Below are 26,791 nucleotides of genomic sequence, written 5' to 3'. Positions count from 1 at the left end.
AAGGACAGAGGGCAAGTGTTCACACGTGCGTCAAAACCCATCGGCGGTAAGGATAGCTGTATGGATCCGCTTTCAATAGACTATCATAGAGTCTAGTGTTGAGTGTTTGACTGTTGGTGCAAGTTATGAGGTGACGGTCAAAAGAGAAGAGTACTTTGGTGCCAAAATCAAGATTGTGTTTCATCCCAATCCTACCCGGTATGGCCCACTTTGCGTGCCCATCACCCGATCGCTTGATCGTAAATTTTCGCTCCCTCTTTCCGACGGCCATGTCGACCCGCACGCGCCGGGTCTCAGAGCGCGATGACGCGAGCCCGTCTGCCTCTGCAAGCACGCGCCCCAACCGCCGCCAACGTGTGGGTTCCGTAGCTGGTCCCTCCACGCCTCCAACACCGACACCTTCATCCAGTGCAACACTGAGGCCCCAGCCACGCCCCCTAACTCAGCCACGCCCACTCTCAGCACCGTTTCCCACCCTACTCCCACTCTCTCAACCGGCGTCATCGTCTGCCGCCCCCATTGTCGGCCTTGCCACGGTCTCAGCATCGACCCCCGGTTTTCGCGATGGGCATTTCTACAAGATGGATGGGAACTGTATAGTCAGAGTTGGCGACACGCTTTTCAAGGTGTGTCTCTCACGTTTTCTCGCCGCTGTCATTCATTCATTTTGTCGCAGATCCACAAACACCTGCTGGCGCCGGAGAGCGATGAGCACGCGCTGTTTGGCGCGCTGTTGGCGCTGGCGCTCGAGGACTCGGAGGGGGACAGTGACGAGCGGCCAATAATCCTTGAGGGGGATACGCCGGACGACCTGCGGGCGTATTTGCGATTCCTTTACTCCAAGTGCGTCAAAACCTGAAGTCCTTTCGGCTTACTCACGAAAGCCTACAGCCCATTGCAACTGCGCGACGAGAATATCACCGTTGCAGACCTCCCGCAGCTCGCCGTCGCCGGACGCTTCGCCAACAAGTACAGGATTGAGTCGTTCGAGGAGTGGGTCAAGCTGGTAGTCACCGGGAAGCTCTCCCAGCCTGACGCCCTGCGTGGCTGCTCCGACGAGGCGTTTCTCGAGCTTTTGCGTTTCAGCCAAACTTGCGCGGCCCCCATCCTCACCGAATCCGTGTTCTCTGCCTGGGCCCGTCACAAGCTTGGCGCTGGGGCGGATGTGGCTGGTGTGGTGGCCCGAATGTTAACCCTTAACGGCTGCACGGGCGATGTCAAAACGATGGTCGGCGTTATGCATTACGCGCAACTGCTGTCGCTCAACCAGGCCCGTCCCCTTCCCGAGCCCCGTGTCTCCGACCTCTACACCCCTATCCATATCTCATCGACATCGCTCGGCGATACTCAGCACCTGCGTCTCCTGCAGGCCCACCGCTCGCTGTCGCTTTCGTGGGCCCGCATCACCGACCACCTCCTCTTCCACATCCAGCTCTGTTCGAATCAATGTCCCACCTCTGCCGTATGCCACAACGCCTGGCGGACCGCCGTTCGTGTGGCGCTGCTCGCCGCGCCGGACCAGCCGGACTATGACCAGATGCTGCGCACCCTCCAGGAGATGCCGTTGCAGGCATGTGTGGACACGAAGAACCGCACCGCGGGGGTCTTGAGGGAGGTCGGAAGGGAATGGACCAGGCGGTTGGTGGATCATTTTTCGCTGGAGGAAGACGTTTAAACCGCAAATTTGTGTAGTGCCAGTGTCCGCTATCATACGTGTCGACTTAGCTGAATACACTTACAGTATAGCGCATGCACCTTCCGTTGTTATAAAATGCAGTCGCAAGAGAACGAGAACGCAGGCCGAGTTATGTACGAGACAGGTAACTCTTGGGTAACTCTCCGAGACAGCCGAAGCACGTGGCCAATCGCCAATTGCCTCTCGACCGCCATCATCCATCGGCTAGACCGTCCTCCTTTCCGCCAACGAGAGCCGCTAATGTCGAGATCGCCATTCCGCCTTTCCGCTGGGCCGAGTCAGCCCTCCGACGAGATGCAGCGCAGCCTCTGCACGAGTGGCAGTGTGCGGGAGCTATGAACTATCCAACCAATGCATCCTCAGCTACATAGGACGTCGACCACCCGGGTTCTTCGGGCTGGCCGTGTCCGCGCGACGGAAAGGAGTGGAAGCGCTGGAACATCAGTGATCGACGCCATTCAGTCGTGGATCACTAGTCCTTCTTTCCTCGCCGATTTTTCGCTAAGTAGTCAGATGGAAGAACCCCCGTAGCCTATGGCCGGCTGCGTCGCCACCAGCGGCGCATCGCGGGCGGACCCCATTTATAATTATGCAACGACTCAATGGACGACTGCATTAGTTCTAACCCCCAATCGAAGGTGCCTGAGGGGCTCTTATATAGATTCTGTTCCTTGCGCAAGCGGGCACTCTGGTCCCCCCATGGCGAGCACGGTAGCCGCTTCGCTGCAGAACATATTCGCGTGCGTAGCCCCCACTCGCTGCTGGTGCCAACGATTGACTCCTCTTTCAGGCCGGTGTTGCTGGGTACATGGTTCAACGCCATGGTCTTCACGCTGGAGCTCATCCTGGCGTACCAGTACTACTCCAAAAAGAATCGTCCGCGGCATCTTCTCTCGTTGGACTGGTGCGCCTAACCATCCTACGCAGTGCGGTCTCCCGGCGCAAATACAGCATTCGTGCGCTGCCTCGTCGCATTCCAGCTTTTTGTGGACACCGCGGGGACGGTGGGGAACTGTGCATACGCTTACCTAGTGAGCATCTATCGCATTCTTTCCTGGGTTTCAGTTGCTCACGGCGGCAGATGCTGGTAACCCACTGGGGGGACCTGTCGTACCTCGCCCTGAATCCCGTTGCTGGGGCAATTGACGTAAGTCCAGAAGCTATCTGGAGTAACGTCTCCGCTCATCAGGGTGAATGAAGTGCTTCACGTCCGGGATCAGCGGATTCGTCGTTCAGCTGTATCTCCTTTGGCGGTATAGCATTCTGTGCGCACACAACTTGCCCCATTCCTTCGGCACTGACAACTTAAACTCTTTAGGTCGAAGAACTATGTCGTGTGCGTTATCCTAGCACTGGGCGCGACGACCGCCATGGGCGGCGCCTTCGGGACGGGAATAGCGTCGGTTATTCACAGGGAAGTGAGCCAGAGACAGGAGATTGTCCCAATCACAATGTGCGTGGCCAGCAATGTTATAATAACAGCATATCTCACCTTATCAGGGTCTGGTTCATCGGCTCTGTGGCCACCGACATCGGCATCGCCGCGGCGCTGGTAGTGCAGCTGCGCAGCTACAGCGCCACCTTCCAGAGCACCCGCAGCATCATCCACCGGCTGATCGTCAGCACAGTTCAGACCGGCTCCGCCACGGCCATCGTCTCTACCCTCGTACTGATCACCTTCGCCATCTGGCCGAACACTGCCATCGCGCTTGCGCCCGGCTTCGTCGTCGGCCGCGTCTACGGCTGCACGCTGCTGTTCAACCTCACCACGCGCCGCATGGGCGAGGCGGGGAACTCGACCGACAAGTCCGACGAGCGCTTCTCCGGCTCGCGGGCCGGCGGCGGCGTGTCGGGGCCGCGCGAGCGTGCGACGCGGCTCGATACGCTGGGCGGTATTCGTGCGTGCCCTTGCCGCGGTCGTTTCCGTCTTCATTTCGCTGATGGTGTCGGTTTGCAGACGTCCACCACATCGTGCAGGTCGACCAGGACCGCGACATCCGCGGGAGCGACTCGAAGCTGGGGAGCGGCGGGGTCGAGTATCTGGCGGACGACCGCAGTGTGGGCGAGCATAAGGCACGGGTGGTTTGAGGCCGACTCGGTGAGGCGGAAAAAATTTAATCACAATATCACGGTATATAGTTTAGTACGAATTGAACGGCGCCATAATTTCGTTTGTAGGACTCAATGAGTCACCCCGCGGATTAATATTTAGAAGTTTGGAGGGAAGAGGATTAAAAGGACCCAATGAATAGAAAAAGGCAATCTTGATAGAAAAAAAAATCGATATTATAATACAAAAAAGCTCCTTCGACTGTTTTTTGCTTCAATCTGAGAAGCCGTATCGACAGCACTAGGTGAGTGGTAGAATTGGAAGGAATATCAGGCGAATCAATTGATTGTCTGATGCGGCATGAAACTGGCCATATTTAGCAAAGCAATGATGAAACATAACTTAATTTTGACTTTTGTCCCAAACCCCCCTTCATTGCCGACCATCACCTCCTTGCGCGATGGATGTCAACCGGCCACCCATCCGCGCGGCGGGTCTTTGGTTCAGCGACTGTGGGCTGGTTTTACAGGCTGAGCACACTTTGTTTCGTATCTCTCGCGACTTCATGGCGACCCATTCACCGATATTCCGGGACATGCTGGCGCTCCCGACGCCGCCCGATGCGGACATGTATGACGGATGCCCGCTCGTTTGCCTTCCGGACTCAGCTGAAGATATGACCCATTTTCTAAAGGCACTGCTGTACTACGAGTGCGTACTCGTTCTTTGCTTTGCCATATTTCCCTGACCTCCCGCAGTTACCTAGCGCCTGAGGTCCAAAACAATCCTGTTGACACCCTACTCTCTGTCCTGAAGATGTCCCACAAGTACGAGGTCTCCTCTCTACGTAAACGGATCCTCAGCCAGATGTCGCTGCTCTTTCCGAGCACCCTCGCCGCGGCCAGTCTAAGCCAGAGCGAGAAGTGCGCGTTCATCAACGACAGGAACGAGGACTTCAGTGTCGACGTCGTCCTTGCTGCGCGCCAGGTCTCCATGGATTGGATCCTCCCGTTCGTCTTCTACCAGATGTGCCGCCTCAGCGACGAGTCGTGCATCCTGGACTCGCCGCTCTCGATGGCGGACAAGAAGCGCTGGATCGTCGGCTGCCGCCGGTTGGAGACCGCCGAGATGACCCGCATGCTACAGTTTCTATGGGACCCCATACCGATCGCGTCGTGCACGCGCGATAATGGCCTATGCGACGGTGTGCGCGTGCGCCTCCGCCAGTTCGCCGAAAGCCGCAGGCACTACAACACCGAGGCGGCGATGCGGCTGCCGCTGGAAATCGTGGAGCCCGCCTACTGGACCTCGCTGCGCAAATCTGTCTGTGTGGCCTGTTTGACCGAGATGGAGACGCTGTATGCAGCCGCCCGCACGGACTTCTGGGCGCGGCTACCCCAGATCTTCGACCTGCCGGGCTGGGAGGAGCTGGAGAAGATCCGGCAGGATGCCTTCGCTCCAGATGTGCAATGGGATTAGCATATAGCCTCCCACTAATCCACATACCATGCTAATTGCGACCTGGAGAAAGATGCTGTTGCGGTCGTTACCCGCATTGCGAACATTTGCCTGTGTTCCACTTCCTCTCTCTCCTTGTTGCTTATCACATCTTGTGCTGCTGAGCTGATGAATTGCAAGCAAGACTCGGATGTGCTATCCTCTTGATTCCAACTGGCAACTGCTGCATCATGATCCTTCCGATTCCTTCGATATATCATATCGCAAAATATGCGGACTTGCTGTCACTCACAATTGCTGCACTTACTCCAGGTGGATTACTCAGATTCACTCCGAAGATTTAATGGCAAGTCATCGTATTGCGGTATCATAGAAGTTGACCTGCGAAGCTGAGGGAGAAGGTCAACCACATTTGGTCCACCGTAGGTGGTTCCTAGTGGTCAGTATAATTAAACTTCATGTGAAGATAAGTGTGCGAGGCTTCCAGCTGGAACTTCCGCAGACTTAGACATCAGGAAAAAATGGAGCTGCAATGTTGAGCTATATGTACTATATAGTAGTCCAAGTAATAGGGCAATTGAATATTAGACCAATCATTACCTACTGCCAAGCTTCACTAAACAATATACTACTACATAGATATATGTATAGCTATATTATGCTATTATTGTTCTACATAGCTAGCTGCAATGCTATATATGCTATATTGAACTTACATTTGCTATACAATGCTATATAGACACTCTATTAGCTATGTGTGCTATACTCTGCAATATAGATGTGTGGATTACTATATGGTGCTATATGTGCTATATTCCACCCCTCTTTGCTATCTTGATTTTGTTTTTCCCTGATGGAGTGGCAGCTAAATTATAATGGCATCTACCAATGATAATTCCAAGCTGAACACACTCTTTCAATGCTCAGCTCACTGTTGTTTTGGGCCAGCTGACTTCAATACTTCTGCGGTTATTGGATTGATTGTGAGAATTTAGAAGAGTATCTTTGGAAGAGAATCACATCAATGCAAATCGTTGAACCGGTGACATGGAGAATGCTGATCTTCTTCCATAAGAACTTAAAAGGGCGGTTCTAGTAGTTTTACGTGCTATATATCATTCTCTCTGTGTCTTGCACTCCCTCACTCACCTTGAAAATGGCTCACTGGGGCACACTGTCATGGCTACAACAATTACTAGTGGTTCTCATCATCCTCTCCACCCATTCAAGTTTCTCTACAGGTGTGCTTAAATGCTCACTTCCCCTTCGTCTCTGATTTCTTACTCTAGTGGCTGCCAATCTCCTATCGCTATCAAATCGGCTAACTGTTAATGTCAGTAGTGATCTTCAAGTTGCATCTTGGATTTGGCTCCCTCAGTCCAACCTTGCTACATCAGCCACCCCAGGAACCGTGGGATTCATATACACATTCTCCTCTCCTGCACGGAAAACTGCCTTCAGTGCTTCCATCATAGTGGCAGCTGACAACAACTTTACCATATGGGTTAATGGCCATCCTATTGGAGCCTCAGCATCGCCAAATTGGGCAGATGGACAGTACCTCACCACAAGCCTCAATTCCACCAGCAATACAATCTCAGCACTTGCTGTCAACTACAATGATTCACCACCAGGCCATACACCAGCAGGCTTTCTGGCTTTTGTTCGTGTATTCTATAATGATGGCTCCAACACTACATTTGCTAGTGACACAAACTGGAAGGTTTCTGGGAATATACCACTGGACTGGCCCCTTCCAAGCAATACTACTCAGTTCATCAATGCCCAAGTTGTGGCAAAGTTTGGTGGAGGGCCGTGGGGCACTGGGATTCAGATAACAGAGCCTGACCTGAGCTCAGCTGATCTCAAAGGAAGCAACTGGATATGGTCTACACTCAATGCCAATGCTAGTGCAGCAGTTGGGAGCGTTGGGTTTCGCAAGACTGTTACCTCACCCCCTGGGAAAACTGCCTCCTCTGCATTTATTGTTGCCTCTGCAGACAACTTCTTCTTGCTCTATGCCAATGGCCACTACTGTACTATTTAACTCAATTCGAATGCCATTTTTAGCGTGACATTCAATACGAAAATTTCAATTCGAATTATTGCCTAATTAGGCAACTGTTGGCGCCGGAGGCGCCCGGAAATGTCAAAAATTACCCTTTTGGGACGTCTTTTTGCTTAAATCTGCGTGACATGTGAAAAAAATTTGTATAAAATCGGCAGTGTGACGTGTGACATTCGAACTGAGTAAAATACTATAGTATGTATCATCCCCTGCAACAGACTCAGTTCCAGATAGTGCAGGAAATATCCTTGCATCCTGGCAATTTGCCTCATATGTGACTACACCACTGACTGCAACCACCAATACGTTTGAGTTCTTTGTAACAAATTTCCCCTTGGTCAACACTATAAGCACCCCTTCACCTGCAGGTTTCATTGCAGTTATTCAGATCAACTACTCAGACGGCTCTACAGATACTATCCACACTGATACAACTTGGCTAGCAGTGCCAGTAACTGATGAACTTGGCCTTAGCAGGATGCCAGATGCATCCTTCTCACCTGCAGCTTCACTTGGCATCTATGGAATGGCCCCATGGAATAGCCTGGGTACAGCAGACACTGTTGACACTAGTCGTATATATATATCTGGAAACAATGTGGGCTCAGGGGCTCCCATTTTGTCTCAATCAGCATTGCCAGTAGGTGGCACCCCAACCAATACTATAAGTGGACCATCCTTCTCATTTGGACCATCACCCAGTCCCTTTGATACAATACCAGGTGCTAATTTTAGTACCCACAGCCAGTTTTTGCCATCCCCCTTAATCCTCATCGTTATTTTATGCGTCTTTTTAAGTATATCATCCATGTAAAAAAAATTCCATTGCTTATAGTCCTATATGTTGTGCTTTTGAATTGAAAGATATAAACAAGGGCTTCTACTATTTTCTTTTTTGTTTGTCAAATTTCTTAAATAAAATAAAAAGAAAAACAAGTGATAAATGTTCAAAACTATTTATAAATCTTCTTCACATCAGACAAAATGGTGCAGTCTGTCCTCAAATTTTGCCATATATTGTGTCAATTTATATGTATCTACCAATGAGAAAAATATTCATTTAAGCTGCAATAGTCCTTTTTCAGTAGAAAATAGATAGCAAAAGTAAACTTCCCATTGATGATATTGCCAAATTGAGAAAGATAAAATGCTATTCAGTACTAAGGAGATGTAATATGAGCTTCATAGTGATGAAGTATTAGTTATAAAATGTGTCCAAGCCTTTCTGAGGTTCTAAAATACTTGAATAGCATTATTGATATTGATCTGACTGTATTTAAAGTGAAAACCATTTAAACTATTTATCGGCATTTAATCCTTGTTTGCCCAAGTTTACAAATAAAATAGGCATTTAAATAAGTATTCATTACTAAAAACTGAAAAGGGTTGGAAATATTTACAAATCCAAAGGGTTTAGAGTCCTGATAGTAACTAGTGGTCCTTGAATTTCATTTTGTAGGTTTTTTTAAGATATTAAACAATAAGTATAACAAGGTGTTTCCATAGCTTCTTAGTGTCATATAAAGCTGACATGCAGTAACTATATCACATCGAAGAACTTCTATATTTGTTGAGTATTGTCACATTTGTGACCTGATACTTCTGAGATTTACATATACTTGGCCACTTCCACAATCTTCCTTGTGAAGAATTAGCGAAAAGATTTGAACAATTTAAATAAATATTTTTCTGAGCAAAATCACCTGTAAATCCCAATTATCTCTTCTAATTAGAATGGCCCACGGGTGATCATTCTAATTAGAAGAGAGATGATATAAAAAGCCCTATGCTGCAATAAAGTGGGACTATAAAACTGCAATATCTCTGAGACCCAAGGCTCTAAGTCATTTCCTGTGTTATTGCACAAGGTCAGTGTGACATTTTGTGACATTTGTGACTGGCATGATACTATTCATGGTGATCTCATATTAGTAATAATAACACCTGTGTAGCCTGGTACGAACTATGAACTGTCAGGCTTACTGAGACAATAAGATGTGACACTGGTATGTCACATTACAAAGAAGCTATCATACAAGTGTATTCTGGTATGAATAGCAATAATATCAGACCTCCAGGACATAGCATTTGGCTCACACTATGATATATGTGACCTAGTGTGATACATTTCTCAAAAAAGGAAATTTTACCGTCTAGCTGTACCATTGTCAGAGAATTTCACAGATTGTCACAAAATTAAAGTTGGATATTTCAACTATACAAACATTTTTCATTAAGTGACCTATACTTACAGCTAAATAATTGTGCTAGCACTGGCCAATTCATAGCTGATCTACATCTAACCCAGTGATATCTCACTGAGTAGATGACTTATATAGGTAATTGAAGCACTACCAAGGGTACCTAGATGATAACATCAATAATGGCCATCATAGATATGGGAGCTCCCTATAATTTTTGATCTCATATCTACCTCTATATATGACATATATCCCAACACACCAATCTCTCAATAACTCACTTGGAAGTGAGGAATCCCCAATGGTATAAGGGTAGCAAGCATGAGAAGGGGTCCCCCTATAAAATTACACTTTTCACACCACATTATATGCATGAAAAATCTTGTTATTCCCCATTCTAATTGTAAGGGCAACCCTGGAGACTGTGACGAAAGCCTAGCAGGGGAGGATCCAAAGCGTGAATAAAAGCTACAGGAAATACATGGAGGGGCAGGGGAGGATCCAAAGAGAAGAAACTCCAAGGGTCCGCCTGCTAGCGCGCCAACTATAGTGGTTGTCCATAACTGCCGACGTAGAGCATAGAAGGTCTGAGTGGCGTCGCAGGCTCTGTCCCAAGGTGATTGTTGCGAGGGTCTTGACGGATCGGTGATTGCGCGGGCAAAGGAGGCCGAAGCAGGGGTTCCCCTGACACTAATGATGAATAGTACTGCACATCATATTGGCAATACAGCTGTAATCTGCTAGTTGACTATAGGTCAAATATGTGAAAGTTGGCAAATGAGGTGTATAAATCTACCCACATACTCCGATTGATCTCTATATACTCTCAGAGGATGCATTGGGGGTGAACATTCCAAGATGAGTTGAGTGCAGAACTAGTTTACATGAATCATGGGGTCTATACACTGAGTACTGGACATTGAGATGCATGTATGGGGATATTTGGATGTCTAGTAGGACCACATACTATAATCTATTATGGTTCTGGCAAGTGTTACGGAAGGTAGCTGAAGAGAGGGTAGGTACCTATAGAGCAAAAGAGAGTGTCTTTGCTATTACAACTGGTCAGAAATTAATTTCAAGTATGATCTAAGACATGAATGTAGGATTGTATGGACCCCTAAATGAACCTGTCCAGCACTTGAATCAACCTTATAGCTATTATAGATCTCTCACAGCACCATTATCAGTGTTATCTATCCCAAAAATGATGAGTTCACCATAGTATGGCCTTTGTGAATCTCATTGATTTGAGTACATTTACAGGTAGGGGTATCCTGCGCCTCCCAGAAAATAGTGCCCTGACCCTGTTAGCTGATCTCCATCCTAGAATATATGGCACCTAAGGTCTTAAGGAATTGACTGACCCTCACAGTTCCTGTGTGGTCACAAATAGGTAGAGATGTGGTAGACCATCCTATAGCTCCAGATCCACTCGGATCATAAGATTCCATGCATGTAGTCCCAGGATATCAGCAAAACACTGCTCCACTAAGTATTTAGGTATTCCGGGCAGTGAATAAATGAAGGTGATGATGACAAAAAACATGGCCGATGGGGCTCAAGGATAGTAGAATGATATACATTTCAAATGAACCCTCTCCCAGCTTTATCCACTAAGGCTAGCTGGAGATATGGGCTTATCTTTTAGAGGTTATGGAGATGAAAGGCCACTGATGAGTGAATGTATTGGATTTTTGGTGCCACATTCAGTGGTACTTATGAGGATACATACCTAAGCCTCATGTTGGAGTCACCAAACTCACAAGTTGGCCACCTTACATTTTTAAAGTATTAAATATGCTCTTTTCAATAACTGAATAGTCAATATGGTAATCCTATCATATGATAGTAATCAAAATACCTGATCAATCAATGGTCCTTTTGAGGCTCTTCCTGCTAGTTCTTAATTTATGCTTTTAGCTCAAGCAGCTATGAAGATAGAGGTCCATCAGTTATATATGAGTTAGTGATGGGTCAGTGCTAACACATTTATTAAGCTGCCACTATATGTTACTTAATGAAAGTGGTTTATATAGTCAAGATACACAACTTGGATTTTGTGACGATGTGTGACATCCTCTGACTGTTGAACTGCAAAAATTCCTTTTTAGTAAATATATGTTACGCCTGTAACCTTATATGATACAGCATAAGTATGCGGTAAGGCTTCTCACGAGTGTCACGGATAAATACCTGTACTCTACCTGCAGGTAATTTAGGCTTCAAAACCAATACCTGCATTTGTAGCATCCGTGGGAAACGGGTACCTGTACTCACGGATACGGGTACCTGTACGGGTTATCCACGGGTATTTTGAATAAAATATTAGGATACTGAGGTATATTGACAATATTAAGAGCTTATATAGGATATAGTATCCAGTAATATACTGATATGGACACCACAGGGCATAAGAAGACTGTAGTGACTGGAATATATGGAAGATAATGAAAATTGAGATCTTTGTAAGGGCAACCCCGGAGGCCTGAGATCAAGGTCCTAGCAGGGGAGGATCCAAAGCATGAACATTGGTAAGCGAATACAAATGAAGCTGACCTAGCAGGGGAGGATCCAAAGAGAAGAAACTCTGAGGGTCCGCCTGCTAGGTAGCTGACTATATACTGCTTGTCCGTAGCTGCCGCTGTCGGGCACAGAAGGCTTGGGCGGCGTCGCAGGCGAGGTCCCAGGGCGACCGTCGGGAGGGCGTTGACGGATCGGTGATTGTGCGGGCGAGATGGAGGGCCGGACCGGAGTCGGAACCGGAGTCGGACTGGAATCGGGCGTGTCTCCGGGCCGAAAGGGAGGTTCCCCTGACAATCTTCAAGAGTCATACCTGTAGTCTTGGTATCCGTGGGAAACGGATACCTGTATCCGCGGATGTCAAACCTGCGGATGTTTTCCTGCAGGTACCTGTGCAAACATCCGCGGGTGTTGACACTCGTGCCTGAGCGCCCCAGGCTGCACGCCCTCACACCTCCACCTCTCTGGAGACGTCCGGGCATGTCTCTGAGTGACCCTCCTGTTGCTACCCTCCAGTGGTCATGGCTGGCTAACCCATCTCACCCTCCTGCTTACACAATTCCGCTTACGAGCTTGGGCCGCCCAGCCCACCAACGTTGGCAGTGTTCTGGACGCGTTTCGACGTGGCTATGCCGGCACTTCAGGCTCCGGACGCCCTCTGGCGTCGTCCCAACTTGCCAGATGCGTACTCGACACGTTCCAAAGGCCCCCAAGGCCTCCTCTTGGTTGCTTGCCCTTTAGAGCGGAACAGAGCTCAGAGTGGAGCTCGGTCCGGCCTGTCAACCCAATCGGGAAACAGTTGTACTCAGGAAAAGTTGCATTTTGGAAAGTTGTCACCTATAGTGCCCGCTTATCCCCTCTAGTTAGAGGGGCAAGGGGGGGGGGGGGTTCTCCCTCTAACTAGAGGGGTTTAACGCGATTGCCTATGCTTTCTTAAACTTCCTTGTGAGTGTTAGTGGACATCCTGCTCAGCGGAGGCCCAAGTCCTCAGAGGTTAGTGGACTCATCATGAGTGTTGGTGACACCACACTCGCGACTATCTTCCTCAGCCATCAAACCTCTTTCCAGCTGTGATCCCGACACTACCCGACCCCCGCCCACTGTCCCGATCTGATGGCGCATCAAAAGATCAAAGTTGTGCGCTTCATTTAGATAAGCCTAGATGTATCAATAAAAATTGAATATCTAAAATATTAAGGAAGATATAAGACTTTTGATCTAATGATCTGCGATCATAAAATCAAAATTGTAAAGAAGGTAATTCTAGCCAGTAATGTAAAGAAATCAAGTTGAAATTCATTCTCTCTAATAAAATATAGGCTTATGATGTATGTAATATGTTCACTGAAGTTAGTGGACAACATATGTATATAGATAGGTATATAGGAAGTTTCTGGACATATATCCATACTATAGGTTATTATGACTATTCATATACCATATTGAAGCCCTTTCATAATGATTTCATTGAGCAGTTATCTACTAACTGTCCTAGGCGCAGAGCGAGAGGACATCTTACCTATATTTGTCAGTATGTACAGATACCATAGTAGTAGGTAGGTCTATATACCCTACCACATGATCCAGATGCCAAATTTAAAGAGGTAATGATGTTACAGATCCTATAATGCCCTTCCACTCTAATGAGAGGGGATAAAAGGGCATTATAGAACTAGCTACCACCACAACTACAAGTATACTTTCCTGAGTCCATAACTACTTACTCTATCATATATGCACAATACGTGGTAGTAGTGCACAATATGTGGTATATTATGTTATCCCAACCAGAGGTGTCTACTAAGCCCCTGTCCACTAACTTCTGTATTCGGTCTATACCAATCAGTGTGTATGAGGGTGTGTACCCTACTAGATATCTTGGATATCATGTACGAATAGTATATAGTGGTACACTACCCCACCGTATCATGGTGGTCTAACTTGACTAGTGTGTCCACTAACTTGGTATCTAGTGTCCACTAACTTCCAGGGTACAAAAGTTAGTGGACACCAGCCTATATTAATTAGTGTGTACAGAGGGTATGTACCCTACCAGATATCTTAGATATCATGTACAGGATAGCCTATGATGGTGTCCTACCTTACTATGACCTAACTTGAGTAGTGTGTCCACTAACTTCCATACCCCGGAAGTTAGTGGACACCTAGTATATTAATTGGTATGTACAGGATGTATACCCTACTAAATATCTTGGATATTATGTACAGGATAGTATATAGTAGTACACTACCCCACTGTATCATGGTGGTCTAACTTGAGTAGTGTGTCCACTAACTTACATACCCCAGAAGTTAGTGGACACCTAGTATATTAATTAGTATGTACAGGGTGTATACCCTACAAGATATCTTGAATATCATTTACGGGATAGTATATCATAGTACACTACCCTACTGTATCATAAAACTTGAGTAGTATGTCCACTAACTTCAGTATCTTGTGTCCACTAACTTCCAGGGTACGGAAGTTAGTGGACACCAGTCTATCAATCAGTGTGTATAGGAGGGGGTGTACCCTACCAAATACCTTGGATACCATGTATGGGATAGTATATAGTGGTACACTATGCCACTGTATCATGGTGGCCCAACTGGAAATATGTCCACTAACCTTCTGGGTACCAAAGTTAGTGGATCTCTCCTCAGAGTTAATAGACATTACACCCAGTCAGTTGACCATATAAGGGTTCAGGTTTGGCTAGGTTTAGACATTGATGTATTCTGACCCTGACCCAGACAGAACCTACCCTGAAATTCTATGAGTTGACTCTGACCTACAGGGCTATGAGCATCTATGGAATCCTGTGAGTTTCTTCCAGGGAATATATACCATACTATGTTATTGTGCTTGCCTATTTCAATATGGCTAGAGAATCGGTTAAACCCTCTAAGCCTGGATAATGTCTACCAACTCTCTAAAAGTTATTGCATATTAATTGTGTAATAACAGAAGCAATAATACCTTAAAATACATAGGCCTGGTGGTATATCCATAGGTGTATGTGTACTATACCCCAGATACTTATTCTGGAAGTTCAGATGGACTCTGAGACATTATTCATGTGCCAATAGGTTGGCGTCCACTAACAAAAATGTCGTTGCACATCAATTGGTTAATAACAAAAGCAATACTGGGTCAAATCATATGGGGTTTGCAGCATATTGATTCGAATACATGCCCGATGATGTGTATCAATTTGTAAGCGATTCCGAGAGATATGTGAAAATTAGTGTGAATGCAATATGCCTTTACAATTCAAGTTCTGAACCAAGGTAAAATCATGTATCTATTTTCTTGACAAAGTCAGAATCGAAATAGATGTATGTAGTATACCTAGTACATCTGTTTTGAGAGTTTAGATGAGCTCTAAGACCATTATTTATGCACCAATAATAGTTTGGCGTCCACTAACAAAAATGTCGTTGCACATCAATTGGTTAATAACAGAAGCAATACTAGGTCAAATCGTATGGGGTTTGCAGCATATTGATTCGAATACATGCCCGATGATGTGTATCAATTTGTAAGCGATTCCGAGAGATATGTGAAAATTAGTGTGAATGCAATATGCCTTTGCAATTCAAGTTCTGAACCAAGGTAAAATCATGTATCTATTTTCTTGACAAAGTCAGAATCAAAATAGATGTGTGTAGTATACCTAGTACATCTGTTTTGAGAGTTTAGATGAGCTCTAAGACCATTATTTATGCACCAATAATAGTTTGGCGTCCACTAACAAAAATGTCGTTGCACATCAATTGGTTAATAACAGAAGCAATACTAGGTCAAATCATATGGGGTTTGCAGCATATTGATTCGAATACATGCCCGATGATGTGTATCAATTTGTAAGCGATTCCGAGAGATACGTGAAAATTAGTGTGAACGTAATATGCCTTTGCAATTCAAGTTCTGAACCAAGGTAAAATCATGTATCTATTTTCTTGACAAAGTCAGAATCAAAATAGATGTGTGTAGTATACCTAGTACATCTGTTTTGAGAGTTTAGATGAGCTCTAAGACCATTATTTATGCACCAATAATAGTTTGGCGTCCACTAACAAAAATGTCGTTGCACATCAATGGGTCAATAACAGGAGCAATACTGGGTCAAATCTAATTCCAAATAAAATCATGCGCCCGGTTTCTCAACAAAATCACAATTGACTTAGATGTATATGATACACTTAGGACTTCCAACCTGAGAGTACATCTTGAGCTTTACAGAATTATTTATGCACTGCTAATTGGTTCTACTGACTTTCAAAAGTTATTGTGAGCAATACTATATTTATCCTCAGGAGAAACTCACAGGATTTAATAGATGTATATAGCCTGAAGCATACAGCCGGTGTCCACTAACTTCCGGGGTATAGAAGTTAGTGGACACACTAGCTGAGTTGGGCCATATGATACAGTGGGGAGAGTATACCGCCATATATCATCCCGTACATCATATTCCAGATATTTGGTAGAGTACACACCCTATACATACTAATTAATATAGACTGGGTGTCCACTAACTTCTAGGGTATGGAAGTTAGTGGACACTAGGTACTAAAGTTAGTGGACACCTCCAGTTGGGATACTATAATACAGTGGGGTAGTATACAGCCATATACCATCCTGTACACCAATTGTATACCAAGGTATGTGGTAAAGTACACACCCTCCACACACCAATTAATATACTGAGGTGTCCACTAACTTCCTAGGTATAGAAGTTAGTGGACACCATACCTAGGAAGTTAGTAGACACCTCCAGTTGGGATACTATGATACAGTAGCGTAGTACACAACCATATACTATCCTATACACCAAGTATCTGGCCAGGTACATACCCCAGTATAGACCAATTAATATACTGAGTGTCCACTAACTTCTGTACCCTGGAAGTTAGTGGACACAGTAGCCAAGTTGGGCTACTATAATACAGTGGGGATAGTACACCATCATATATCATCATGTACATGATATTCAAGGTATCTGCTAGGGGTATCTCTGTACATACTGATTAATATACTGAGTTGAGTGTCCACTAACTTCTGTACCCTGGAAGTTAGTGGACACACTAGCCAAGTTAGGCCACTATGATACAGTGGGGATAGTACATCATCATATATCATCTTGTACATGATATCCAAGATATCTAGTAGAGTACATAACCTATACCTACTGATTAATATAGATGGGGTGTCCACTAACTTCTGTATCTAGGAAGTTAGTGGACACCTTCAGTGAAGATATTATGATATGCTACATCTCATGAACTGCTACTACATATAGTGCCTGCGTGATAGAGTTAGTTATAGACTCAAGAAAGCATACTCATAGTAGTGGCAGTAGCTATTTCTATGGTATTTTAGAGAGGGAAAGGCATTATAGAATCTATAATCTCATTATACCTCGTTAAATTTAGTATCTAATATCCGGATCATTTAGTAGCATATATGAACCTACCCTACCTACTACTATATATGACATCTGTCTACCAACTTGTAGCCTGTGTCTAGAAAAGTTAGTAGATAACTGCTCAATGAAATCATTATGAAAGGGCTTCAATATGGTATATGAATAGTCATAATAACCTATAGTATGGATATATGTCCAGAAACTTCCTATATACCTATCTATATACATATGTTGTCCACTAACTCAGTGAACATATTACATACATCATAAGCCTATATTTTATTAGAGAGAATGAATTTCAACTTGATTTCTTTACATTACTGGCTAGAATTACCTTCTTTACAATTTTGATTTTATGATCGCAGATCATTAGATCAAAAGTCTTATATCTTCCTTAATATTTTAGATATTCAATTTTTATTGATACATCTAGGCTTATCTAAATGAAGCGCACAACTTTGACTTGTTGATGCGCCATCAGATCGGGACAGTGGGCGGGGGTCGGGTAGTGTCGGGATCACAGCTGGAAAGAGGTTTGATGGCTGAGGAAGATAGTCGCGAGTGTGGTGTCACCAACACTCATGATGAGTCCACTAACCTCTGAGGACTTGGGCCTCCGCTGAGCAGGATGTCCACTAACACTCACAAGGAAGTTTAAGAAAGCATAGGCAATTGCGTTAAACCCCTCTAGTTAGAGGGAGAACCCCCCCCCCCCCTTGCCCCTCTAACTAGAGGGGATAAGCGGGCACTATAGGTGAAAGTTGTATGTAATGACAGGTTGTCTTTGCCCAAGTTGGACTTGTCACAGCCAGACTCAAGTTGCCCCACCCAGGAAAAAGTTGTACCTGAATTAGGGCCAAAGATGTCTTATTAGAAGTTGTAGTTGTCTTTGGCCACATGAAAAGTTGTTTCTGGAAAAGTTGTGATTCTGGCAGTTGTACATGCTTCCAAAAAGTTGTATCCCCCAAAGTTGTACATGCTCTCAAAAAAGTTGTCTCATGTTGGAAAGTTGTACTCAGACAAGTTGTATATGTTATTGGTGAAGTTGTATCTGACAAACGTGTAGTTGTAGTTGATATAGAGTTGTATCATATTTTGAGCTGTATTTTACCTAAGTTGTCTCTAATCTTGTTTTACAGTATGTCTCCCATACTCCCACCATCATGGTGCCTCCATATGCCCACACCCGCCTCCTGTGTTATCATTTTCTCATCAATAGTTTGCATTCATCTCTTCTTCTTCAAGTTCAACCGTTCAATATGCTAAGCAGCACTGTTCATGATCAGCCACCATCCCAAAGTCTCTTCTCGGCCGCCACCCATCACTGCCGGATCCATAAGTATACGTCGATATCGACATGCTGAGCCCCTCCGCCGCATATGGCTCCAGCTCCGCGATCCCGGCGTCGTTCGGCAAGAAGGGCCGTGCATCCGAGAAGTCGGGACTGTCGATCTCCTGGAACAGTTCCATCGTGACGGCGGCGAGCGGGCCGTGAGGACCGCGGCGCTGCTGGAGGACCGCGAGAAGCACGGAGTAGCGGAGGTCGGCAAGCCATGTGTTGATGGCGAGGCGTGCGAGCCGCGGGGAGGACGCCCGGGCTGACGAAGGACCCCTGATAATAGGTGGGGAACCCTTATATCATCCGGAGAAAAAGCACCTCATCTGGCCGGCCTGCCCATGTTACGCGGTCCGGAGAAGACTGCCCGCCGCAGGCGGAGCCAAATTGGGGATCCGGATATGAATGGATTTCGGCCCGGATATGCCATATTAAGCGTCCGGAGAAAAATTGGGTCCAAAGCCAAGCCACATGTGGTATCTGGAGAAGAACCGGCCGCGGAGCGTCCCGGAGAAAAACGGCCAACGCCATATATGGGTCCCCCACCTATTATCAGGGGTCCTGCTGACGAGCGTGCGGAGGGCCGGCTGCCCGCGGCCCCTGATGTGGCGCGACCGGTTCTCGTGCACGGCGAGATGTGTCAGCATCGGGACGGCGCAGAAAAAGCGCCGAGAGGTCGGCGTCCGGCGTGTGTCGGCCCATGTGTAGCGTCAGGTGCGTAAGCGTCGGCCCACACGCCGAGCGGAACGACGAAGTTCGCGAATGTCCCTCACGTCTGTTGTCGAGTCGAGGCTGTGTAGGTGCGGGGTGTGCAGCCAGTGCAGCGTCGGCTCGGCGTTGACGCTGCAGGAAGCGATGTCAGGCTCGGGAAGGGCAGTCCATGCATGCCGTCAAAGTCCAGACTGACCACATTCGGGAAGTGCCGCACGAGATCGGCCACCATCAGCGGCGGGAAGCCGCGCAGGACGAGTGTGAGCGGCTGGCTTCCGGCCCGTGCGAGCCACGCATGCAACAGCGGCTCCGGCCCCGTGTCTAGACTCCGACAGCGAATTTGCAGGCGGCACCAGAGGAGCGCCGTGGAGTGTGCGACCGCCCGTCACGCGCTGCAGATGTGCGTCAACAGCAGTGGTGCACAATTGGACGCACACTCTGGCAGGGGCGGGCGTTGGGTATGTGAATATGGCTGCCATGAGTTCCGGCGGGAGATCGACCGCTTGTGCGAGTTGCGATGAGAGGAAAAGGAAAGAAGGCTTTGACGTGTGAACAGTGATAGATGTAATTTTTCACAGGCGTGATGCCCCCCCCAGTCTTGCCCCCAGTAGAAATTCTGACGAACGCAAACAACTTGGAGCAAGACCGGCCCAATACTAGTATCTGTGCAGCTGCTTTACGAGTGGAGACAAGGCTTGAAGGGAATGGGGTGAGGGATCCCAACAAGACTCACAAGACAGGAGAATTACGTAGACGAGTCTAGCCTGCTGTCTGCCCGGGCCGGCCGGCAATAATGAAATAAGGTTTGTTGACGAATTGATTTGATTGAAATGTCACATCTGGTCACTCTGACACACTTATTCCACGTCATCTTCTTCTCTCCAGAGAACCACCACCGGTAGGCCTCTACGCGAAAAAGATGGAGTGATACTATCTGTTCTCACTTCTTTATTCAGATCTTGCTCACATGCCCTGCGATAAGCGCTCGCCGCATCCACGCTTGACACGGTCGTTCCCGCGTCCGTCGCACGACACGCCGACATGCTCTTCCTCCTCTCCCTCCCGCTGGCCTCCCGCTCGACCGCCAGTCCCGACGTGTGCGACAACATCAACGACTGTCAGCGCCTTTTCGACATCGTCTGGGGCTGCCTCGCGACCATCTTCGCGTGCATCTGGGTCTCCGTGCACCCGAATGCTGTAGCATTTTATTCAGTTCGGCGGTCACGCGTCACACCGGCCTCAAAATGCCGAAATTTTTTCGGCGGTCACACCCCACAGCCCAGATGCCGAATTCCCTTGGCTGATTTACCATTTTTGGGTGGCGCGGCCCTGCGGGCCGCGCCGTAATATGCCGAAATTTTTCGGCAGTCACACTCGGAGCCGCCGGACGCCGAAAATTTCATTTCGGCGCCGATGTCACACCCAATTTGGGTGCCGAATTGAATAAAATACTACAGTGTCCCGCCCCCAGACCGCCGCCGCCACCGGAGGGGTCTGCACTGCTCGTCCGCGCCAAGTGGCACCTTTTTGACACCAAGGGCCCGTTGATCCGGCGCCTCAAGCTTATGCTCGTCGCCCTCCTCGCGCCGGAGCTCATTTTTGGCTTTGCGGCGCGGCAGCTGCTAGTGGCGCGCTTCTTCAGGGCGAGTACGCGCACTTGCTTGCCGGCCTTCGCTCACTGATGCTGGTCCATGTAACAGAGTACAATATTTCCCTCATGCACGGCTTCTTCGTCGGGATGGGCGGCTTCACCGACGCGAACGAGCATCCAGTCGTCACCTGCGAGCAGCTCTCCGACCCTGCGGCTCTCGCGGAGATACGCGGGGTGTCGAGCTACACCATAGAAGACAAGAGCAAAGGGGACCTCTTCTCGAAGGGCATTGCGCTCGTCCAGGGCATCTGGTTTATCACGCAGTGCATTGTGCGCCCGCGCACAGGGCCTTCCGCTGTCCCAGCTCGAGGTCGCCACCCTCGCGTTTGCAAGTATCAATGCGCTGACATGGCTTCTCTGGTGGAGCAAGCCGCTAGACGTCCAGGAACCAATCCGGCTCCGCGCGGCCCTCGACGAGCCCCCCATCGGGCAGCCTCGCCCCACGGGCCTCCCGCTCCAGCTTCAACAGAATGTTCCTTCTTTTATCTTTTATCTAGCAGCTACGACAAGCAGTCGTTCATGCCGCTGTCCGCGCATTCCGTGCCGTCGCTGTGGTGCGCGTGGGACGAAGACATGCCGCGCGAGCTCGTCCGCGGGGCCGTCGGGCTTGAGATCACGTGCGGGTCGCTGTTCGGCGTGATCCACACCGCGGGCTGGTTCGTGCCCTTCCCCAGCGGCGCCGGAGACGCTCGTCTGGCGCGTGTCCGCACTGGTCATTGCCATAGCGCCGCTGCTCGTGTTCCTCCACCCGCGCATCCTCGACTGGGTGCTCGACAGCGACGACCGCGACTACCCGCCGCTGCTTGTCCCCGCGGGCGACCCGGGGCGCGGCGAGGCCGCGGTCCTGAGTGCATGCTTTGGCGTGTACTGCGTCGCCCGCGTCCTGCTTCTGCTCCTCGCGTTCACGACCCTCCGCGCGCTTCCCCCTGCTGCATTCAGAGATGTAAACTGGAGCGTGTACATCCCCCATTTGTAACCAACTTGACAAAGTTCAAGGGAGTCATTGACTTTGTTGCACGAATTTGCAGACATGTATTAGAGGTAGTTATGGCTGATATGAATCTAGGCAGCTCGAGCAGATAGTGAAAGTTTCACTGTACATATAGCTCTTCAAGTTTCTGTCAAAAATCTCAGGTCAACGAGACCCACAAATATACATGGTAATAAGAGTCTGTGCAAATGCCCTTATTCTGGAAGCCATTTATATCATAATACAAAGCACTGCAGCAGTTTGTAAATATACTGCATTATATGTATAATTACTAAGTACAAAAATGGACAATCACTTTTTGAGAGGAAAATTTGCACCTTTTTTTTGGCTCAAATTTGCTGCCAGACGGTGTCAAGACTCAAGATTTCAGGCCTGATAGTAAGTAAGTCAGAGGTCTGTTATGCCACAATCATACCAAAATGAGGCCTTGTTTTATGCTAAATCAAATAGGGCTGTAGGCCGGCGCTGTCGAGGGCGGGACGCGTAGGTAGGGGGAAAAGAGCTGGAAGTGGTGCTTAAGGGTGCTTTTGACCCCCAAAATCACTCTGGAACACATTCGGACCGGGCCGTGACCAGGCAGAGGCCCCGAAACGCGATATGGGACGCATATAAGCTCAAACGCTTGCTGAAGCAAAATGTGAGAGACTGATTGATGGCTTACGTGAGAGCCGACCCATAGATAGTCGTAGTTTGCACCTCCTAGTAGTACAGAGGCAAACCGTAAAGACCGTTACCCGTTACTGCCCTATCTTCTAGCCTGACAACCGCCGGCCATACTGGCCACAATCTGTCTCATCAGCATCAGCCACATGCCTCGTCGCACGCCAAGCCACCAAACGCTAACAGGCGCCATAGCTGTACCGTAGGGCATACGGGACGGTGATGGGATGGCCGTGACACCGTAATGACCGTCCCGTATACGGTGACATATGGTGTAAGCTCGGCTAACCATGAAATTGATCCGAAAAGGGCTGATCTGCAAGGTATCGGCCCCCGGTTAGTCTCCGGCAACCCATTGCCTAGTGATGTCTAGGGCAGGGCTGCCCTGCCAAGCCCTATTTTAGGGCCGGGCTTCCCAGGGCTCGGGCTTAGGAGGAAGCCAAGCCCCGGCGCTTGGCTAAGGCAGGGCTTCGAGGGCTTGGGGCCTGAAGCCCTCCGGCCCTACCTCCTAACACAGGAGGGCTTCGGCGACCCCAAGCCTGAGCCCCCGGCCCCGGCCCTGGCAAGCCCCACCCCAGGGCCTGGGCCGGGCTTCCGAGGGCTTGGCTTGGCCGGGCTTCAGGGCTTGGGCCCGGCCCTAGTCCCACTACCATTGCCAGGGTAGCCAGTCACTCATTGCATCCACATGAGCTGCCCAATACTGTGGGATGTGTTTGGCATCCCCACCCGGCGTAGCCCGGTCACTTGCAGGCAGACTTTGGCCTGAGTCACATAGTGTGACTCAGGAAGCCGTCCCCGTAGCCATATTACGGCTGGACGGCACCGTACTGTACCGTAAGTGCCTGCTTCAGGGTGTCAGGGGAACCCCCGCTTCGGCCTCCTTCGGACCCTCCGAACGCATCCGAGGCGCATCCGACCGGCGCCCTCTCGGACGCTCCGACCCACCCCGACCATCGTCCACGGCCTCCTTCGCCCGCACAATCACTGATCTGTCAAGACCCTCCCAACGATCACCTTGGGACAGAGCCTGCGACGCCGCTCAGGCCTTCTGCGCTCTACGTCGGCAGTTACGGACGACCAGTATATAGTTGGCGCCCTAGCAGGCGGACCCTTAGAGTTTCTTCTCTTCGGATCCTCCCCTGCTAGGCTTTCGTCGGAGTCTCCAGGGTTGCCCTTACAGCAGAAGAAACTCTCTACGGGATTAACCGGGCAAGATTGCCAGGTTTGGCGCTGATTCAGGCTCGGAGTACAAGTCCGTACCCCCCTCGTCACCGCCCCTGCCACTTGACCCCTCCTCCTCTGCTCTTGTTGTCTTTACGTCCGCTGATAAGCTGCATTTTGGAACACACATAGAAAACCACTGTTTTTGTTCGTTTCATGGGTACAGCGCACGTCTAGGAACTGGCATGAGTCCCGAATGGCCAGTTAGGGAGATATCTGCGAGGAGGCGTTTCGACTTGACCGTTGTTGATAGCAACTGGCCGTTCAGAACGACTCTTACAACAACCAAAAACAACAGCAGAGCCCAACCAACGTAGAGGATCCGTCCAATCCTTTATATATACCAAAAGGGAGTGTAAACTAAAAGGCATATTCGGTCTGGCACGCGCTGGGACTCGAACTCAGAACGCTCCGATGAAGGTTCAACCAGGCTTCGAACGGATCAGTCCCTGACAGTATTGGAACGCGGTTTCGGAACTTACGCAAGGACAAGGACATGTGGAGGTGCAGTTAAACGGGAAACATGACTCAGTGGAAATGAGGGCTTGGCTGCAGATCGCGGTGACCTTAACCCGCAACCGTCCAACCAAACAACTCGACAATAGATTGCGATTATCTCGTTAAGAGAATTGCCTAACGGTGTCTGGCGGTTAGCCTCAAGTTATGGGTATCGATGGAAAGCTAGGAAGTGGAGCAACATGACGATAACAACAACGGTTAGTGGACCGTTCAAAAACGCATAGACAGTCGCAATAAAGGAGGATTTACAAAGGTCATTGACACCAAACACGCGCTACCGGTCATCTAGACCTGGATTTTCGACTCTGGGCCTTATGGCGAAACGATACCTTACAAATTATGCATATGGACCATCATTCTGTTGTGGCGATTTACCTAATCTTATCATTTTCTGTTTTAGTATTTATATCTCTGTCCTGTATTTGAGCGATTCACGGATTGCCCCGCGTTACTAGGTGCATCTGGGGATATAGCTTGTCAATATCATCCTGCTAGCTCTTTCATTCAAGTAAAAAGGCGTTGTGATCGAAGAGTTGAGGGTTCCGGTTGCCGTATAAAAGAGTTTCGGTTGGCGTACACTTGGTTTCGGTTGGCGGTCGAGAGTTTAAGGCAGTTAGTTCCTGACTTGAGACGACTCCTTGGGTTTAAGGCAGTTAGTTCCTGATCCAAACGAGTATAAACGGTTCTGGGCATCATATTGGCGCTTTCCTATTGCGGGTTTTCGTCGATAGTATGCTTAAGGACAACCACAAAACGAATCTTTAACAAGATTTCATTCGATCTACCCTACAACCTTGCACACCCGTGTACAGGCTCTGTTCCCAGGGTTCTGCACTCTTATTAGGAGACGGTTATTGGTGGTTGTTGGACGTTTGGAACGGTGTTATACGGTTATCGCTCAGACAGAACGACTATTTGTTGTTTTGTTGTTGGGTTTTAGTTGTGTAGTGTCGGTCTCATCTCCGGTCTCCCCACCCGTCATCCACCCTCATCACCGCTATGTCTACCGGAGCTGCTCCGGACGCTGACGTGCGCATGGACGGACTTGAGGCGAAACTAGACAACCTCACCAACATCCTCACCCACCTTGCTTCCCAGGCTTCCGCTGCCGCACCACCTTCGGCAGCTCCCGAACCGCCTTCGGCATCTCCGAATGCCCCCGACGGGGATGCGTTATTTGGTGACATTACTGTCGCCTCAAAAACTGGTCTTATGACCAAACCCCCCGTTTGCGTTTAACAGAGATCGCAAACGCGGCCGCGCCTTCCTATATACACGGTCAGGACTTACGCCTGGCTTGCCCCGGAGGCCTTCGTGGTCAACGGAGAGCTGAGCAAAGAAAAGGCCGTCCACTACGCCATGTCCTCTATGGCGGAGGGACCTGCCCAGCAGTGGGCAGAGCATCATGGAAGCAAAACCCCTTTCCCCTTCCCTCGGTGGAACCTATTCCTCTCCGAGTTTCGCCTTCGGTTCGTTGAGGAGAATGAGCAAGACCTCGCGTTCCCCATCCGCCCGGTGGCTGCACCAGCGCCACCCGCGGCCCGCGCCCCCGTCTCGGTACCTCCGGCTCCCGTCCTATGGAGTTGGATCATACTAGGGCTCGGGGTTCCCCTCGTCGAGCCTGCTTCAGATGTGGCGACCCCAACCACTTGGCTCGGGATTGTCCGCTCCCCGCCGATGTTTGCCATGCGGACATCCTTGACGAGGTAATCCAGCAACTTGGCGACGAGATGCTAGGAGAGCTGCTTGCGCGGTTGTCCGATACCGCGGCCTTAGCGGAGGCGCATTCGGAGGCTCCGGCAGAGGATTTTGTCCCCCGCGACGAGTGACTGGTGTGCCCCCGTTCGCGTCCATAAATCGTTTCACTTGTTTGTATGATGAATCAACTCCCTTGCCCTACAACGAGCCTGAAACGAAAGACGCACCCTCTGCCCCCTCCGAAGCCCCCGTTCGGATTCGCCAACTTGCCTGGGAGAAAAAGCTACCTGGCAGCTATACCATCTCTGCCGCTCCTGGGGTTAACTCGCTCCACCTTCCTCTCGAACTTGAGTCCACTGCGAACGCGCTCAAGCTCTCCCTGTCAGGCCTGGTCGACTGCGGAGCCACTTCGGACTTTATCGACACAGAATACGTCAACCGAAATAACGTGCCAGTCCGAAATCTCTCAGTACCCATACCGGTCTACAATGTCGACGGCACCCCCAATGATGCTGGGTCTATTCGTCAAATCGCGGACCTCGTTCTACGGTACAACGGACACTCTGAACGCGT

General features: G+C 48.9%; 3 protein-coding genes across 3 annotated transcripts; all 3 read left to right on the top strand.

Annotated features, from left to right (window-relative positions):
* Positions 1-269: 269 nt before the first annotated feature.
* Positions 270-1,729, top strand: MIND_01343300 (BTB domain-containing protein; the record flags this gene model as incomplete). The annotated part of the gene is made up of 4 exons (XM_037369875.1): positions 270-626; positions 677-843; positions 892-1,638; positions 1,693-1,729. The coding sequence occupies 4 exons, from the start codon at positions 270-272 to the stop codon at positions 1,727-1,729; spliced, it is 1,308 nt and encodes a 435-aa protein (XP_037213431.1).
* Positions 1,730-4,206: 2,477 nt separating this feature from the next.
* Positions 4,207-5,225, top strand: MIND_01343200 (BTB domain-containing protein; the record flags this gene model as incomplete). The annotated part of the gene is made up of 2 exons (XM_037369874.1): positions 4,207-4,457; positions 4,505-5,225. The coding sequence occupies 2 exons, from the start codon at positions 4,207-4,209 to the stop codon at positions 5,223-5,225; spliced, it is 972 nt and encodes a 323-aa protein (XP_037213430.1).
* A 15,818-nt stretch (positions 5,226-21,043) lies between these two features.
* On the top strand, positions 21,044-22,105 carry MIND_01343100 (uncharacterized protein; the record flags this gene model as incomplete). The annotated part of the gene is made up of 3 exons (XM_037369873.1): positions 21,044-21,125; positions 21,179-21,820; positions 21,855-22,105. The coding sequence occupies 3 exons, from the start codon at positions 21,044-21,046 to the stop codon at positions 22,103-22,105; spliced, it is 975 nt and encodes a 324-aa protein (XP_037213429.1).
* Between the last annotated feature and the right edge of the window lie 4,686 nt (positions 22,106-26,791).

Source organism: Mycena indigotica (genome assembly GCF_014461135.1).
Source record: "Mycena indigotica strain 171206Taipei chromosome Unknown Mind.scaff0016, whole genome shotgun sequence".
Taxonomy (NCBI): Eukaryota; Fungi; Basidiomycota; class Agaricomycetes; order Agaricales; family Mycenaceae; genus Mycena; species Mycena indigotica.
Note: the sequence above shows the minus strand (reverse complement) of the source record. Positions and strands in the feature narration are given on the sequence as shown.